The sequence below is a fragment of the Heteronotia binoei genome, chromosome 21, assembly GCF_032191835.1.
Source record: "Heteronotia binoei isolate CCM8104 ecotype False Entrance Well chromosome 21, APGP_CSIRO_Hbin_v1, whole genome shotgun sequence".
NCBI lineage: Eukaryota > Metazoa > Chordata > Lepidosauria > Squamata > Gekkonidae > Heteronotia > Heteronotia binoei.
The window spans coordinates 183,275,129-183,294,806 of record NC_083243.1 but is presented as its reverse complement, the minus strand read 5'-3'; the positions used below and the strand labels follow the sequence as shown (position 1 = coordinate 183,294,806).

General features: G+C 46.2%; 1 protein-coding gene across 1 annotated transcript in view; it reads left to right on the top strand.

Annotated features, from left to right (window-relative positions):
* The window catches only part of CNTNAP5 (contactin associated protein family member 5), a 705,383-nt gene that overhangs the window by 650,253 nt on the left and 35,452 nt on the right, over positions 1-19,678 (top strand). Inside the window, exon 21 of the mRNA XM_060261906.1 lies at positions 2,330-2,417. Coding sequence (XP_060117889.1) covers positions 2,330-2,417 — 88 coding nt within the window. The remainder of the gene's footprint in view (positions 1-2,329; positions 2,418-19,678) is intronic.

Sequence of the window (19,678 nt, the reverse complement as noted above, 5' to 3'; positions counted from 1 at the left end):
AATGTCTGATCTCTCTGTAGCGCACTTGAGCCCTTTGGGAGGTTTGTCTTCTATTTCCTGGCTGCCATTTTTTTCCATTGTTAACAATGTGTGCATAACTGCGCATTTACCCAAGGGCTAGTAAGTGGTTATGCTAGAATGATTACAGGTTTGGAACACTTTCCCTATGAAGAATGGTTAAAACGCTTGGGGCTCTTTAGCTTGGAGAAACGTCGCCTGCGGGGTGACATGATAGAGGTTTACAAGATTATGCATGGGATGGAGCAGGTAGGGAAAGAAGTACTTTTCTCCCTTTCTCACAATACAAGAACTCGTGGGCATTCGATGAAATTGCTGAACAGTCGGGCTAAAACGGACAAAAGGAGGCACTTCTTCACCCAAAGGGTGATTAACATGTGGAATTCACTGCCACAGGAGGTGGTGGCAGACACAAGCATAGCCACCTTCAAGAGGGGTTTAGATAAAAACATGGAGCAGAGGTCCATCAGTGGCTATTAGCCACAGAGTGTGTGTGTGTGTGTGTGTGTGTGTATATATATATATATATATATATATATATATATATATATATATAAATTTTTGGCCACTGTGTGATACGGAGTGTTGGACTGGATGGGCCATTGGCCTGATCCAACATGGCTTCTCTTATGTTCTTATGCACAGGTGCAAAGCAGACTTTTTTTAAAAAAAAGAACCACAAAGCTGCCTGCCCACACTCTCTGTAGTGACTGCAAGGTAGTCTGATCACTCATCCATGGGGTGAGATGGGGTTAGGGTGTTGTGCGTGATCACATCTCTCCGGAACAAATAGTTCCAGAGAAGTTAGAGGCGTGGCCAAGCCTATAGTCTGACTGCACCCTTAGAGTCTAATTGTTGACAAAGACTGAGAAAGGTTGATTCAGAGCGGCCTTTCGTTGGACTGAGATGTCTAACTAGCTGCTTCTAATCAATGAGCTCAACACCTAAACCTAGGAAACCAAAACCCAGCAAGACCATCCGAACAAAGAGAATCAATCAGCTTCTAAATGTTAAGTGTGTGGCAGATTTTGGCCTAATTTTCCAGTACTTTTAATTAATCTATGGCTGCATTCAGACCAGCAGGTTGTGGCGGCAGCCTCCCAGCTCAGAAAAAAAACAGTACAGTTTGAAGTGCCTCAGGACACTCAGACGGCACATGCCTAGCTGCCAAGACAGGCATGGGCTGCATGCACCCGGGGGAGTGGTGTGGTCACACCACTCAAGTACATGGCAGGCGCTTCCCTGGTGCACCCCAGCTGTTCAGATGGCTGGGAAAGGTGACAAGGAAGTGCTTCAGCAAAGTGCTTCCCAGTGGCTTTTTGAAGCGGACTGGAGGCGTCCGGAGATGTGGTATGGATGAATGCGCAGCAGGGCCCAGATGTGTACATATGAACACACAATTTTAAGCCAGGGGTGGCTGTGGCTAAGGTGGCCCAAATTACCCATCTGCATGCAGCCGACCTCTAAGTAACCATAGCCTGTGAGTTAAATTCACATATCACAAACCAAGAAATAACAAGTATCTCAGTTAAATCCATCCTTTTCACAAATGGAGCGACTTTGTGGAAGGCATTTTTGCTACCCAGTATAGTGCATTTCTCCCTGAAAAGCCACACTTGAGAGTCAGGGAATATTGTGGGATGTGGTGCAGGGACTCTATCAAGAAGCAGAAATCCCAAGAAAGCTCACACAAGAAAGGGCCATTTCTGTTGGCTTCACCCGTTATTGCTGCAACTCCATTCACTGTATCCCACATTGTTCCTGAGGGCCTTTCTAGCCACAAGTGGCTTTTTAGGGAGGGTACAATGGGGGAGAATTTGGGGGAGGGTACGCAGAAAGCTACACTAGACAGAAGGAAGTGGATTCACCATTTTTATTCTCGTCTGTGGATAAAGCGTACTTAAAACCATCACATTATGTCACATGACAATTTTATGTCATCCTATTTATCTTTCCCAACGTAAGACTAAGCCAAAATGGGAAACGTTCAGCCACAGTTCATTTTTTCCTGCTTGTTTGTTGCAGTCACAGATGAGTTGCTGTAAGTTCTCAGTGGTGGCTAAAACACTTGTCAGATATTATAGAAAGGCTCCTGTGGGGAAGGTTCCTTGAAAGCCCTGCTGTAAAGACACTGTGCCATACCTTTTAGCCTTTCCTGTAGAATTAAGGCACATTTATTTTGATTTCTGTGACAAGTGACTCAGCAGGGGCAGGTATTACTTGTTTTCCGGCGAGACGACTTGTGTTTAGATTCAGCAGGGGCCTCTGCATGCTCTAATAATGGAATCGCTTTTATTGCCCCCCCTTCCAGATTGACCAGGTTCTCAAAGTCAAACACAACTTCTCTTTAGAGACTGACTTCAGAACCGTCAAATCTTTGACCTTGGGAAGAGTCACAGGTAGGTTTTGCTAACGGCTTTCTGATTTGAAGTGGCTCTCCATACGCTATATTGTTTGGGGTACGTGTGTGTGTGCGGTCTGCGGCTGTGGAGCAGCAAATACGGCCGAGATTTGTTTGCATCTCTGATATATATAGCAACGAAAGCGAAAGGGGAATTGCATTGCTGGGTGACACATTTGTTTTGTCTGTGCCAAATATTAATCATAATGAACAATGCAATATAAGAAAGCTCACCATGTCTGTATTGTGCTATGTATCCATATTATGTATCCATATTATGATTTCCATTTAATTTGTTCGCATCTTTTATGAGATTTTGGTAAGGGTCGTCAGTTTGGAGTAATATGTTTAAAATAAAGAAGGTATGTAGCATTCTCTAAGGCCGTTTTCGCACTCACGTTTTACTGGCGCCAGGACCCTCTTGACGCCGGCGAATCTGCATGGATTTCGCACCAGAAGCGCCGGCGCACCCAGAAGCGCCGGCTACTTCCGTCGCTAAGCCAGCGCAAACGGAAATCGCAAAGATGCAGGAAAACGTTTGCGCTGGCTTAGCGACGGAAGTAGCCGGCGCTTCTGGGTGCGCCGGCGCTTCTGGTGCGAAATCCATGCAGATTCGCCGGCGTCAGGAGGGTCGTGGCGCCAGTAAAACGTGAGTGCGAAAACACCCTAAGAATTTTACTGACCTTCTTCATATTATGTGTACTAGTGGTGCCAGGTCTCCTTGGAGAACTCCTAACTATCCCCAGTGTCACCCACCAGTATCTGATGCAGGAAAATGGAAGAAATGGAACTGACATACTGTGTCATACCAGTGTATGGCTGTATACTTCCAGTGGAAACAGAAGTGACGAGTGGGAGGGGCGATGCTCTAGGACTTGCCCCAAACTTTATAGTTTAACCATAGATTTTGGAGAATCCTAGAGCATTGCTCCTGAAGCCATGATGCCACTTCTGGTTTTTCAATGGAAGAGATGAGCATTGGCATGACACTGGCATACCTGTCATCTCCCCTCAAATCCTCCTCGGTGTGCCAAGGAGCAGCCTGCCAGACGTTGGAACATCAAATAGGAACGAATCATTTTGTTGCAAAATCAATCCATTTATTTGAGAACAAGTTGTCTGGGTTAGAAGCAGATTGAGTTTGATACATTCTAAGACTGCCCTTGGGCTTTTGTAGCTTACACATAACATAACAATAAATCCATTCTCACACGCAGAGAGACAGTTGTCTGTTCCCATACTTCCTTATCTCCTTCCCAGGATGGTTCCCTGCTGGTCACCTTGAGGCATACCATCTTCAAAGGCTCAAGGCGCCTGTTACTGCCAACTGAGAAATTCCTCCCATGAGATTTACAACGGCCTCTCTTTCTTTGAAATGCACATTCTTATTTCAGGGTTAGTAAAAGCAAACAAAATGGCGTTAGTCATGTCAAGAGAATCAGTTTCAGCAAAGAGCATTTTAAGGTGGTTACAATGTCTGACACAGCCTTGTATCCCTAATGTGATCCCATACCACAAGCTTAATCATCTTTCAGACTTGGTTGGATGTATGAATCCTAGGAGGCATGATTATGCATTTAGATTTTAAAAAAAATGTTTCCTCATTTCCATTATGAAACTACCCAACAGATGCATTCAGTCAAAGTATTACAGGAACTACTGGAGGACAATGAGTGTGTGCTCAGATGAGATAGTTGGCTTGGGGAAGAGATGCAAGGCAACATTGAAATGAAGAGGGTGGGTGAAGCAGGGGAGGTCCATATAACTGGACATCCACCACCTCACCCAAAGGTCTTGTGGGACAATTCCATCTTGCAGGTTGTGCAGAACTGTAATAAATCCCACAGGGCCGTGATCTCATATGGCAGGGAGTTCTACTAGGCTGGGGCCAGAGCTGAAAAGGCCTTGGATCTGGATAGGGTTGCCAATCCCCGGGTGGGGGCAGGGGATCCCCCAGTTTGGAGACCCTCCCCCCACTTCAGGGTCATCAGAAAGCGGGGGGAGGGGAGGGAAATGTCTGCTGGGAACTCTATTATTCCCTATGGAGATTTATTCCCATAGAAAATCATGGAGAATTGATCTGTGGGTATCTGGGGCTCTGGGGGGGGGGCTGTTTTTTTGGGTAGAGGCACCACATTTTCTGTATAGCATCTAGTGCCTCTCTCCAAAATACCCCCCACCCAAGTTTCAAAAAGATTGGACCAGGGGGTCCAATTCTATGAGCCCCAAAAGAAGGTGCCCCTATCCTTCATTATTTCCTATGGAAGGAAGGAATTGAAAAGGTGTGCCGTCCCTTTAAATGTGATGGCCAGAACTCCCTTTGGAGTTCAATTATGCTTGTCACAGCCTTGATCTTGGCTCCACCCCAATGTCTCCTGGCTCCACCCCCAAAGTCCCCAGATATTTCTTGAATTGGACTTGGCAACCCTAGCTCTTGCTGAGGCTGGAGAGCACCAGGAGATGCTGTTCAGAGGAATACAAGGCTTTCTGGGGGATGAATAGGGAGAGCCAGTCCTTCAAGTTTGACTAAAGACTACTGCTGCCTGGCTGCTCCCACTTTCAACATGTATGTTCCATCCACCAGACAGGCAGTAATATGTTCCATCCTCATCAGAAATTTAATCCTGTTGCAGACGACTGTGGAACTTATTTCCTAATCAGGGAAGTGCAGTAATAGTGCATCAAAACCCACTACATGTATTTAGCTAGGGAAGGACAGTATCTCCAATAATTTTCCTCCTGCTTTTGTTCCCTGCCCTTCTTCCTTTAGACATTATGCATTGCATTTTCCTCACATCCTCCCTGCATGTGCCGTGGGATGTTTGATCAAATGTGCTTTGTAAGTTCTGTGTTGGGAATTCAGTTGCCAGGTGTGTGTAGATCCAATTCAGACTGAGACCATGGCATGTACAAAGAGGAGAAGACTGCAGATTTATATCCCTCCTTTCTCTCTGACTCAGACTCAGAGCGGCTTACAATCTCCTATATCTTCCTCCCTCACAACAGACACCCTGTGAGGTGGGTGGGGCTGAGAGGGCTCTCACAGCAGCTGCCCTTTCAAGGAGAACCTCTGCCAGAGCTATGGTTAAGCCAAGGCCATTCCAGCAGCTGTAAGTGGAGGAGTGGGGAATCAAACCTGGTTCTCCCAGATAAGAGTCCGCACACTTAACCACTACACCAAACTGAAGGTTTCAGCCTTCATTCCTTTGAGCCATTTCCCAACCCAAAACAGCCCAGAAGAGCTACTATTTGCCCTGGTGGGGGGAATTATGTGTACTGGTAGGTACATGCAGTTTTCCCCTCCATGGTAAACAGTGTGTTACATGAAATGGCCTTGTCTTGATGTTGAGGATATTAGCTATGAGACCAGTGAGAGGACCAGAAGGGAACAGTGAGAGGACCAGAAAGGATTGCACTCCTTTGTTTATGGAGGTTGGGTTTAGAAAGAAGACTCCAGGTCTGAAATGGGTTCAAAGGCTTTTACTGAAAAAAAAATGTTGGTTTACAGTTATACTCAAGCAATCAGAATATATTAGGGTTTGTAGAATCTTTCGAGCTCAAGTGCCTTGTTCTACTGGAGAAAGTTTTCCTTCCAGACATTTCGTTCTCAGCTGCGGAGAACATCCTCAGTGGCATTGCAGCCGGAGCAGGCGCTCAGACCTTCTTGGTCTGAGCGCCTGCTCAATGCACAGCAGCCAAGCACTCAATGCACAGCAGCCAAGAAGGTCTGAGCGCACTCAATGCACAGCACTCAATGCACAGCAGCCAAGAAGGTCTGAGCGCCTGCTCCGGCTGGACCGCCACTGAGGATGTTCTCCGCAGCTGAGAACGAAACGTCTGGAAGGAAAACTTTCTCCAGTAGAACACGGCACTTGATCCCGAAAGATTCTACAATCCCTAATGATGTTACCAGCCGTGAAAACCTGAAATCTTTGATAATCAGAATATAGTCAAGAACAACAACAAAACAAGGAGTGAACAATAGAGACCTTTATGGTTATTTATAGGGTCGGTGATATTACCTTTCTGGATGTGCAGATGTCCATGTAGAAGAAAATGACAAGAGGGACGTGCACGACCAGTAGATCATGTCATAGAGGCCCATAACTAGCGTCATGAGGGTGTACTCTTGGGTAGGTGGTTTCAGAGTGCGCACAAGGTGTGGTTTGCTCTCAGGTTTTATACTGTTTTGAGGGTGTGGTCTCCCATCTTGGAATGTAACGGCTGATAACAATGGTGGATGAGTTTTCCGGTGCTGACTTGAATAGGTTCCCAGGTTTACACAAAAAGTGTGAAAGGTTCCTGGTGGCTATCAGGAAGGGTTGTGATTATTTGATGTTTGGAATAATTTATTTCGGTACTCTGAGGGAAGGAGACAGAAAGAACGGGTTGGTGATCAAAGGGTGTATACATTAACATCGGTATCACACAAAAGGAATCAGGAGAGGGGGTCTTGGAGATAGGAGACAGTCAACCAGATGTTGCCAGCTAGTTCCAGAAATGCAGATACTTCACTTGATGGGACCCTTTATTACTGTTCCTTCCTAGATCGGGGGGGGGGGGGGGGGATGACAGGAAACAGCCCTTGAGGATGCTCCTTGTAACCTTAGCCAGAAATCCTTTGTTTGCAGCCTTGGCTCTCACTGGGCCTGTCTTTTGGAATTTTTCATTTAGGTCAAGAGTGGGGACCCCAGCATTTTGGGGGGGCTTCCACATGTTAGGTAGCAACTCTGGGCTACAAATAGTGCCCCAAGACCTTTTCATATTACCATGTTCCCAATGCAAATAGGGTTGCCATCTCCAGGTTGAGAAATACCTGAAGTTTTTGGGGTTGCATCCTGAAAAGTGTGGGGTGGGACTTCAATAGGACATGATGCCATGGAGTCCACATTCCAAAGCAGCCATTTTCTCCAGGGGAACTGATCTCTGTCACCTGGGGATCAGTTGTCATCCCAGTTCTTCAGCCACCACCTGGAGGCTCACCGCCAAGAGAGACTCATGGTATGTGAGTTACAAAGAAGCAAAAAGTTGTGAATTTAAGGAAATAATGCACTATAATCCTAATTACAAAAAAATGGATTGTATGACAATTACAACAACAACAATAATCATCAGTTATAAATAAAAGCTCAACCACGGTGGCTGGTGGCTCAGTGGTAGAGCATCTGCTTGGGAAGCAGAAGGTCCCAGGTTCAATCCCCGGCATCTCCAACTAAAAAGGGTCAAGGCAAATAGGTGTGAAAAACCTCAGCTTGAGACCCTGGAGAACCTCCGCCAGTCTGAGTAGACAATACTGACTTTGATGGACCGAGGGTCTGATTCAGTATAAGGCAGCTTCATATGTTAGGGGAGGGATGGTGGCTCAGTGGTAGAGCATCTGCTTGGTAAGCAGAAGGTCCCAGGTTCAATCCCTGGCATCTCCAACTAAAAAGGGTCCAGGCAAATAGGTGTGAAAAACCTCAGCTTGAGACCCTGGAGAGCCTCTGCCAGTCTGAGTAGACAATACTGACTTTAATGGACCAAAGGTCTGATTCAGTATAAGACAGCTTCATATGTTCATATATGTTCATGGTGGCAAATCTGAAGATTTACATTTGTTGGATGTAGCCTGCACAGGATTGGCTCGCACTGCGCCTGCCGTGCCATTGGCTGTTTCTGGCTCTCCCCCACCCACTGCTGGCCCTGTCAGGCAAGAACCCCACAAGAAGGCCAGCAACCTTTGAGGGAGACAGTTCTCTGCTGACAAGGGGCTTACTGATCAGTACTGCCTCTCCTCAGGGCTTGTTGCAGGAAGTCCAGGACAGTCCATCTGAGAGCGGGCAATGCGGCAGGAGAATGGGCAAGGCAGTGCCACAGCATGAGAGCAGGCAAGGGGACATGAGAGTGGGCAGGGTGACACAAGAGTGGGCAGGGCGGCGCAAGAGCAGGAAGGGTCGTGCAAGAGCAGGCAGGGCAGCAGGAGAGCGGGCGAGGTGGCACGAGAGTGGGCAGGGCGGCAAAGGTGCCGCAGCGGCATGAGAGCAGGCAAGACAGCAGGAGAGTGGGCAGGGTGGCTTGAGAACGGGCAGGGTAGTGCCAAAGCAGGTAGCACGGCAGGAGAGCAGGCAAGGCAGCAGGAGAGTGGGCAAGGTGGTGCCACAGCACAAGAGTGGCAAGGTGGCACGAGAGTGGGGAAGCTGGCACCGTGGCGCGAGAGCAGGCAAGGCAAGAGCAGGCAAGGAGGCACGGGAGTGGCCAAGGTGGTACAAGAGCGGGAAAGGCAGCACAAGAGTGGACAAAATGGCACGAGAATGGGCAAAGCACCACCACGGCGTGAGAACAGCAAGGCGGCACGAGAGCCAGCAAGGCGGCATGAGAGCGGGCAAGGCGGCGCAAGAGCGATAGCAGCAAACAACAGTGGAGGGCCAGAAAGGCAAAACAGGGGGAAGAGTTGTGGTGCCTCGCCTCCCAGCCTCCCCCCCGCCCCGAGCTACAGGCCTGTGTTCATGAGACAAAACAGTAGGTTCCTTCTCTTCAACTGGCGCAAAAGGAATGTTCATTCACAGCAGGGAGGGGCCTTTTCCACCTGCAAATATTCTTTACTCTTTCTATTCTGATTAGGCTACAGTGACAGTGGAATCTCAGGGAGAGATTGTTCTGCCTGGGAAACCACTGTTGCCAATCCGCAGGTGAGGGCTGGAGATCACTCAGAATTACAACTGCTCTGCAGAAGGCGGAGATCAGCTCCCCTTGAGATGGGGGGAAATGAATGCCTTCCCTTGGGTGGGTGGGAAGACAGCAAGGCTGGCGGGGGCACTCACCTAGAGGCCTTTAGTGATACCTTTCCAGGTTGGTTGGAAATTCCTCAAGTATCATTACAGGCTTCTGAGGGAGAGGACTTTACTCCTGGGGGACCACTGACACCAGTCTCCAAGTGAGAGGTTATATTGAACCTCCGCAAAGACCAGCCTCAAACAATGCAACAGTAATAGTCTATAAAAATATTGTATATGATTTTTCAACAAATATCCACACAATCAAAATTTACAAAACAACACAAGGAACATCAACCACTGCACCCAAAGTCTCTCAAAGTGCAAATAAATGTCCTTTTGTCCTTATTAGATGAGTGCAGGTGATTTGTCCAATGGTAAAGTTCTCCATGGAGATTACTCAAAATGACTTCCTCAGTATAGCATTATACAGTTTAGATGCTAGTGCTCATAATCGCTTTCAGTATGGTTAGTTTGCTCTTTGTTTAGTTGAATAATCTCCAGGTGAGGTCTGTAGAAGCTGACTGGGTGATTTCAAACCAGCCTAACCTGGCTTATTGGGTTGTTGTTGTTCAGATCAAAAGGAGGAGATGAGAATGATGGAGAGGGACGGTGGCTCAGTGGTAGAGCTTCTGCTTGGGAAGCAGAAGGTCCCAGGTTCAATCCCTGGCATCTTCAAAAAAGGGTCCAGGCAAATAGGTGTGAAAAACCTCAGCTGGAGACCCTGGAGAGCCGCTGCCAGTCTGAGAAGACAATACTGACTTTGATGGACCAAAGGTCTGATTCAGTATAAGGCAGCTTCATATGTTTATATATGATGTAACCTGATATAATGTCTGAGAGCTCCTCCCTATTAAACAGTCTGTCAGAGATAGACTTTTGGTCACTACAGGCCTCTGAGGCAGAACTCGTTGGGGCCACTCCTGACTATAGCTGCCAGTTCCAGGTTGGTGAGAATTCCTGGAGAATCTCTGGTGGAGTTTGAGGAGGGCCTAGGAGTTAGGGCTTCAGAGTGGGGTCTCCCACCCCAGGTCCTTGCTGTGGAACCTGACTGAGTGATTTTGGACCAGTCACAGACTTCCAGCCTAAGCTACCTCACAGGGTTGTTAGAGGAGAATGGTGCAAGCTGCTTTGGTCTCCCCCCCCCAAAAAAAAAAACTGTTGAGAAAGACAGCCTATGTAGAGGCTGCAGGGAGGGGGAAGGAAATGGAAAGCTGAAGACAGAGGGGCAGATAATGGGAAGGAGATAGGAAATTCAAGTTAGGAAATTCCTGGATAGTTAAGGGATGGGGGCTGGAGAGGGTGGGGTTTGAGGAGGGGTGGGACCTCAGACAGGTAAAATGCAATTTCCTCCTAGGGAATCAATAGACATCACTCAGATTTACAACTGCTCTCTAGATAGCAGAGATAAGCTCCCCTTGAGGTGAGAGGAAGTTCACTTGGGTGGGTGGGAAGACAGCAAGGGCGGCAGGCACTTGCCCAAAGCCACCTTCTAGAGCCTGTTGTATTATTTGTCACAATGGGCCTAACTCCTAATTTACAATAAAGGCAATATGAATAAAGAGCAATGTTTGTAAGTCAAAAGACTTTCCAAATATGAATGAGGTACAATTCTTCCTCAGAGAGGCATAATGTCAGTCCATATCCTTCAACAGTAACAGCAAAGTCTCAAGAATCAATTTTCTCTGAGGAAGAATGATTAAGAAACGACTCAGCAAGCCGATGATATTCCTTAGATGGTTGAGTGTGTCCATTCTATCTAGAGAAGTCATCACATGAAAATCCACAAGAGGAAACTGACAAAGACTATATACTTTGAAGTACTCTATTGGAACTCCATGGGATCAGCACAAGCACTTTTGTACCTACTCAGTTGAAGCGGTTGGAAATTGGATTATATTCATTGCATTTGGAAAAAACTATTATACATTGTACCTCTGGAAACACTTAAAAGACTTACATACATTGCAATAGCCTTTATAGTATTGTTGTTGTAATTGACATACACTCCATTTTTTTTTGTAATTAAGATTATACTGCATTAGTTACTTATATTCACGGCTTTTTGCTTCAGTTTGTATCCATCTGTTGGCTTGCACATGCCTGGAAACTGAAATGCGTTACAAGGCACATCTGGCCAAAAGTCCCCAAGGCTGAGCCAGGAGGACATAAGGGTAATCAATTCCGTAGGGCGTGCAAAACCGCCCTCTTCCAACTAGCCTTCTAAGATGGAACCTGGGATAAACATCATGCCATCTTTAGCACAACTGAGATAGTAGCACCACTAAATTATACTGTTTTAGACTGTTTTTAGGTTATTTAATGTTTAATTGTGAATTGTATTTAATTATACTATCCTGTTTTATTGCTATAACATGGCTTATGCCATGTCCTGTAAGCCGCCCTGAGCCTGCCTAGGCGGGGAGGGCGGGGTATAAATAAAAATTTATTATTATTATTACTATTATTAATCTTGGGCCCTATAAATGAACATTTATTTCACTTGGTTCTATTGCGTGAAACCCTCTTTCCTCTTATCTCCTTACCTTCCTAGCACTAAGTTAGGAATGCCTTCCAAATCCTCTGACTTGGAATTTTACCTCAGAGGTTCCCAAGTACCTTCTGGTCAGATAGTAACACTTTTGAGTTATATTCAAGGCATAAGCTTTCCTGTGCAAGCACACTTCTTCAGATACAATGAAACAGTTTTCCTCAAAGAAGCTGTTTTATTGCAAAGTAATTTCAGAAACACACCGGAATGGGAGATTGTTGAGTTGCAAGTTATTACACACACAGGGCAGTGGGACCCCCTGGGCTTAACAGAGCTTCTTATCTCATAGTTTGTTAACTCTTGTATTTGTATGCTAATTTGCTGCCATTCACAGATCTTACCAGCTGCCTTAATCCAAACTCAGCTATATTTATCGCCCGGCTACTTATGCATCTTGCCTTCCTGGCAACTAACCCCCATTTGAGGAAATCTGTTTCAATATATCTGAAGGACTGTACCTCCATTGCATCTGCTAGCTCACACTCAGCACAATTGTTTAGGGTGATTCAGACTTAAACATCCTTTATAAAGGAATCTGACCATTAGCTGTGAGGCCATTAGCTGTGAGCTTTTTTGTAGATAAAAGTCCTGTCACTCTGCAGTGACCTACCTGGCAATATTGATACAGTAAGTGAACTGGAAGCCCCTTGACTGCCTTTGAGCTCAGGCTTTGATCTCCTCCACCTGCTCTCTCCTGTAGACGTTGACAGGATCCAGGGAACTTTCAGACCAACCACATGCCTCCTTGATCTGTGCCCCTCATGGCTGGTAAAAGCTGTCAAGAGTGCCCCTTGCCATGATTGTAGTCCTGCTTTATGCTGATTAGTTACCTCTGCTGGTGATGCCCTGTTATCTCTTTAGTAACCAAGTGAAGCATATTTCTGCCTGATCTCAGATGGCCAAGGTCACGTGCCTGTGTTCTGGTGATTATATTTGCACCTGCATAGAAAATGAACCTTGGCGGGAAGGGAGGTTTGCTGCTTTGCACCATTTTATTCAAATGTATAACGGTCAGGATAAAGAGTGTAAGTGTAGGGTGAAGCCCACCAGAATTAGTTTTCGCAAGAGCCATCTTGCCCTATGGAAGTCAGTATTTCAATAAAACTTATTTACTACAAGACCTGGTGTTGATAGCTGAATGGTTGGGGACTTGACATATTGTGAAAACTCTTCATCACCTTGCTACCATTTATCATCATCAACAATGTCGGATGAGAATGCAAAAGGCAAGGAGAGACAAACAGGTCCACCAATAGGACCGGAGGGCCCACTGAAAGACCTCCCACTTCTAGGGTCCTGCTTTGTCATGACCTAGAGAAATGGCAACGGTTCCTGGGCAACCTGCGAGTGGAAGGATCGGGTGGCAGCATCCCCCTCGGCCCCAAAAAAGGACCACTTCCCCCTCAGCCCCCCCAAAAGGAGGCAGGAGGAAGAAGCCAAGTAATCCCCAGGTGGAAAAGGGGAGCACTGCACTACTCCACTATCTATCAGCACAGAATGGATCCTCAGGAGAGGAGAGCGCCAAGGAGCAGCCAGCAGGAAACACCAATGACCTGCTGTGACAGGCACAACCCAGCAGGTCCTGGACATCGCCATGCCATTGAGGATGAGAGTTACCAGAACTTTGTATTTTCTACCTATCACCCTAGTAAGCCCTTCAGCTAAAAGATTCATGCATGTAACAGCCCTAGTGGACTTAGGATATACCAGAGATTTGTTGACCCTGGAGGTGGTCGATGCCCTGGGCTTAGTAAGGAAGGAGCTCCCCAAGCCCTTACTGTTCAAACAGATGGATGGGGATCTGTACACCCAAGAGACTGAACTGTGTGTGGTAGGGGTGAGTCTCCGCTGGGAAGAGAGGCCATTCATGATCGCCCCATCAGCCAGTTTTCAAGTGGTCCTGGGTATCAAGTAGCTGGCTGACCACGATCGCTTCATCTGGTGGACTGGTCACATCATTTTTTTTTGAAGACGAGAAGTACGATCACCATGTCTGGAAAAAGGAGTCGAGACCCAAGCCTTCCCCCCTCTTCAAGAGACTGTGTCTGACCAAGGAGGAGGTAGCCTCAGTTCCACAGCCAAATAGAGACCTGTTTGAGTGTTTGAGACCAAGGAGGCGGACTAGCTTTGTCTCCCCCCCCCCCCAAGCCACTGACTGTGCCATAGAATTTATGGAGGGGGAGAGTTAGAACTCATGGAGGGGGCCAAGTTATAATCCATGAGTAGGGAGTAGAGGGGAGAGCTGAAGTAATTCATCGAAACTAACTTACAGAGGGGGTTCATCCAACACATGAGTTGCCCCCATGCGATTCTGGAACTGATCCATAAGTAAAAGGATGGGAGCCTTAGACTTCGTACAGACTACAGGGGTATAAATGCGGTCTCGATGATGAACACATATCTGACCCCTCTCATATGAGACCTATTCAGTGAGGTTTCCCAAGGAAAGATCTTTTCTAAATTGGATTTGAGGGATGTATACTTCTGTGTACTCATTAAGGAAGGGGATGAGTGGAAAACAGCATTCAACACTCTGCTTGGTCAATTCGAATACCTAGTGATGCCATTTGGGCTCCAGGGAGCCCCAGTGGTCTTTATGAATTTGATCAATGGGGTCCTCAGGGATTAACTGTTCAAGGGGTCATGGTGTATTTACATGACGTCTTAATTTATTCTGAGGACCTCCCCTCTCAAATTACGCTGGGGCAGGAAGTGCTGAAGGTCTTCTACAAACATAAACTGTTCACCAAGCTGTCGAAGTATGAGTTCCATAAAACAGAGCTAGACTTCCTAGGATTCCAGGTATCAGTGGGGGGGCTAGGTATGGACCCTGCAAAAGTACAAGCTGTGGTAGAGTGGGTCCCCCTCCTCGAACCCAGAAACAACTTCAGGCATTCCTCAGTTTTTTGAATTTCAACAGAACTTTAATCAACAATTGTGCCAAAGTGGCCCTCCCCTTGACTAACCTACTCAGGACCAAGGGGAAGGGACTGAAGGCAAAAAAAGCCAGGAGCCCAGCTAGATTGGACATCAGAATGCCAAGCAGCATTCAATAAGTTAAAAGCCCTCTTCACTTCTGAACCGATTTTAGTTTACCCGGATGAGAATTAAAAATGTGTGGTTCAGTGTGATGCAAGCATTGTCGCCTGGGCAGGGGTCCTGCTACAAGAGGGGGAGGATGGCAAGCTGCACCCTTGTACCTATGTCTCCAAAATGTTTACCTGCACAGAGAGGAATTAGTCAGTGTGGGACAAAGAGGCTTCTGCCATCAAGCTGGTGCTGGAAACCTGTTGTCATTTCTTGGAGGGGCTAGGGTCCCCTTTGAGCTCTGGATGGACCATAAAAACTTAAGTCATTAGTGGTGACCCACAAAATGTCCACTAAGCAGATCTGGTGGGTGGGGTTCTTCTCACAGTTTTGTTTTACCCTTGGCCACATCCCGGGGAAACAGAACCTCCTATTGGATATACTATCCCAGCTCCCACAACACAAATTGGGAGGGCATTTTGGTTTTGTAAAGACTCTGCACTTGATACAAAGACAATTCTATTGGCTGGGGCTACATTGGAACGTTTCACAGTATATGATGGGCTGCCCCACCTGCATCATGGCAAAAAAGGGGTGGCTAGGTTCCGGTGGAGCTCCAGCCACTAGAGACTGCCTCATGCCCATGGGAGTGTATTTATATGGCTTTTGTCACTGACCTCCCCTCCTCACAGGGGAAAACCATGATATGGGTGGTAGTGGACACTTTTTCTAAACAAGCTCATTTTATTTCCTGTAAACCACTATCCACCACTAAGAAGCTGGCGGAGCTTTTCATGTCACATGTGGTCAGATTTGTTGCCAAATTCTGGAGTGAACCATGCAACCTAGTAGGCATAGAACAAGGCCTCAGCTCCGCATGCCACCCCCAGATGGACGGTCAAATGGAGCGCATGAATGGGGTGCTCGAGCAGTTCCTATGCTGTTGTGTCACCCATCAGCAAGATTACTGAGTGACCCTCCTCCCCTTTGCAGAGGATGCATACAGTAATGGCGTCCACAGCTCGACGAACGCAAGCCCATTGCTCATTGCAAACGGCTATAAAGGGAAACCATTCCCAGAGCTTCCCAGCGGACCTGCTCCTACCTCCCCCCCTGCTTGGCGGAAGTCTATCTCTGCGGTGTGGCAGGCTACACAACTTCAGCTACAGAAAGCTAGAGACTTATAAACAACAATTCGACAAAAAGCATGGAAAGCTATGGGATTTCCACCCTAGTGACAAAGTGTCCATTTTCACAAAAAAAACTTCCAAATAGTCAACCCTCCAAGAAGCTAGGACTTAAATATCTGGGTCTTTTCCTGATCATTAATAAAGTAACTGTTGACCTAGAATTATCAAAGGCTCTAAAAAACATTAACCCGTTTTCATTGCAGCCTCCTGAAGCGCAACCCTGGACCCTCATCGTGGAGACCCCCTGTACCAGCACCTCCCTCGATCCTGGTCAGATACACCATGAGGTGCAAGACATCTTGGATTCCAAGTGTTAAAAAGGAATAGTGTTCTCCTTTTTAAATGGACTCATTTTCCAATCAGTGAGGCTGAATGAGTCCGTAAAAGTGACATGCAGGCCTCAAAACTATTCAGTGCTACCTGAACAAGCCGGGTGGCTGAGGGAGGGGGCCTTTGGAGGGCAGCATGTCAAGAGTGCCACTCACCATGATTGTAGTCCTGCTTTATGATGATTAGTAACCTCTGCTAGTGATGCCCTGTTATCTCTTTAGTAACCAAGTGAAGCATCTTTCTGCCTGATCTCAGATGGCCAAGGTCACGGGCCTGTCTTCTGGTGATTATGTCTGCAGTTGCAGAAGGGGACATGGGAAACAAACTTTGGAGGGAGGGGAGGTTTGCTGCTTTTCACCATTTTATTCAAATGTGTAATAGTCAGGATAAAGAGTATAAGTGTAGGGTGGAAGCCTACCAGAATTAGTTTTCACAAGAACCAATTTGCCCTATGGAAGTCAGTATTTCAATATAACCTATTTACTACAAGGCCTGGTGTTGGTAGCTGATCCGTCAGGGACTTGACAAAAGCCAGTGGTGAGAGGGTTGAGGCCCGTTAATGGATATTGTCAAGTCCCTGAGAACAGGGATTTATCCAGACAGTTGCAAGGAGGATGTGGTGAAACCACTCTTGAAAGAAAACAAAAAACAAATTTGGATCCTTTAGATCCTGCTAATTACAGCCCAGTCTCAAATTTATCCTTTTTTGATACAGTAATTGAGAGGGTGGCAGCTAAACAGCTCCAGGGTTTCCTGGATGAAACATTGGTTTAGACCCATTCCAATCCAGCTTCTGCCCTAGCCATGGGACAGAATGGTGTTGATTACCTTGACAGACTGTCTCCACAGACAGCTGGATTAAGGTGGTTTGGTCCTGCTATTATTGTTAGATTTGACAGCAGTGTTCGACATGGTCGATTATGATCTGCTGACCTCCTGATCTTTCTGATGTAGGAGTCCAGTGGTTATCCCTTCAATGGATTGCCTCTTTTCTTCAAGGTTGGGGACAAAGGATGTCACTGGGTAAGAATGTGTCCTCTTGACACCCATTAACATGTGGGATCCCTCAGGGGGCTCTTCTCTCCCTAATGTTATCATCTATATGTGTTCCCTCACTCAGCTGCTATGGAGTTTCGGGCTGGGTGCCATCAGTATACTGATGACACTCAGGGCCAGCATTATCTGTTATTGGATGGTCACCTGGATAGTGCCTCACAAAATCTGGCTGTAGGTTTGGAGGCTGCGGTTGGGTTGTTGAAGCAGAGTAGGATGAAACTGAATCCAGCTCATATGGAGGTTCTGTGGCTGCGGGGGCGGGGGGCTTTGACTGGGGAATAGGTTGCCTGCTCTTGACAGGGCACCACTGATTCTGCCGCAGTCCACTAAATTAACGCCTTTGTTATATCAGCTGGAGGCTCACTTTAGCTGTAGTGAGGCTTTGTTCAATGCTTGCAATATCTTTTGCCACTACTGGACATGCACTCAGATGAGACTGTGCAACTAATCTGGCCTTTTCTGGCATTAATTAGTCTGCTGTTTTCCCCCTAAATTCATTTCTCAGCTGGGAATTTTTAAGGACAATAAAGGAGCTTAAATTTAACTGCTGTGCTTTCCATTTATTAAAAATCAGAAGCAATGATTTAATGAGCACAGTCACTTTTGCGCTGGACTACCTATGAGGGGAAAAATAATTGAACAAATGAACAGAAACTGTACACATGCGCACTCCAAAATTAATTATAGAAATTCTCAAAGGAAATCAGAATACAGAGTGGAGCACAAACTCAACAACAAAGACTGACAAAATAGAACAAATAAATCCATCCAACCCCTAGGTAGAATAAAATACTAAAACTATCCCCTTGTCAGATATTTTTGTGATGGTTGTGATGGTTGTTTAAATGTGACCTAACCTCTCTAAAATAACAGTTTTGATGAAATGACAGATCTTAAAATTACATAGCAGTTTATGCAGGAACACTTTGCTTATTCCAAAAAAAGAAAAGAAAAGGGATTTCTGAATCACTATCTTCACAGTTTGATGACTGGCCTGAATTTTGATCTCTCATCCCTAAGCTTTCATTACTTGGGTGAAGTATTTGAAGAGCACATATGAGCCAAAGTAGGACATAAATAGTTCATTATTCTGTAGAATACCTCTCATATGGATTTTTGGTATAGTTCTTATGTCCTATTGATGATGTGGTCCGTATTACTGCCTTTTTGTTTACTATAATTAAGCATTCAGACCACTTCTAGCACTCTACTGCCCTGCGAGAAGCAAAACTCCTTTTGCTGCAGTCCTTAGTTTTCATCTGCTTTTGAATCGCTAATCCTTTCTAACGTGGAATTATTTCTGTGGGTATTTAAGTGCCGCCCACTGCCCTCCCATTTCTTCCTCTCAGAGCTTTTTTTTGTAGCAGGAATTCCTTTACATTCCTTTAGGCCACACACCCCTGATGTAGCCAATCCTCCAAGAGCTTGCAAGGAACTTAGTATAGGGCCTACTGAAATCTCCAGGAGAATTGGCTACCTCAGGGGTATGTGGCCTATTATGCAAAGGAGTTCCTGCTACAAAAAAGCCCTGCTTCCTCTCTCTCTCTCTTTAGGTTGATGCCCCTCCCCCCATTCTATTTTCCTTCTCCAAAGACAAAAGACCCTTTCCTTTTCTTTTTGCAGGATCGCAGAGGGAGGGGTCGGGTCTGCAGTTAAAAGTTTTGAAAGATGCTTGCCTTTCTCTTCAAGGTAGACAAAGCAGCCAGTTGCCTCAAAGTGTTACGCTTTGTACTCATCACACAAGAATTGTCTGTTCAAACCCTGTGATGGTTATATTTTGCAAACAAACAAAAATTTTACATTTAAAATCACTGGTGAGAAAAATTTACTGAACTGAGGGGTCATCGGAGTGACTTCCTGCTTTCCTTTTCTATTAAAGGTACAGGGTCCTAATCTCTGTTCTCATGCCCCGTCAGAGAAAAATGCCAGCAACATTCAACTAGCATCCTCTTGAGGTCTTCCCACCCTTATTAATAGTTTTACTGATGCTTTATGGGATGAACCAGTGCAAGAACCATTTGAAGGGAATCAGGTCGCCAATCTCCAGTCTGTTTGTTTTTAATTGCTTGACAACAGGGGTGTCAAACATGTGGCCCACAGGCCAGATATGGCCCACAGAGGGCTCCAATCAGGCCCTCCAGCAACTGGCTGTTGTCTGCTTCATTCTCCCTTGCCTGCTGTGTTCGGTCGCCATTTTGTGTTTCTCCCCAGCAATCAGCCAGCCAGCAAAGCAGCCTTTCTTGGCTCCTTCCCTCTCCCCTTCCCTTTTCCCAAAGGAAGGAGGAGAGAGGAGGAGCCTCAGCCAATGAAAGAGCCTGGCTCTATAGCTCTGCTGGGTGATTAAGTTTGTCAG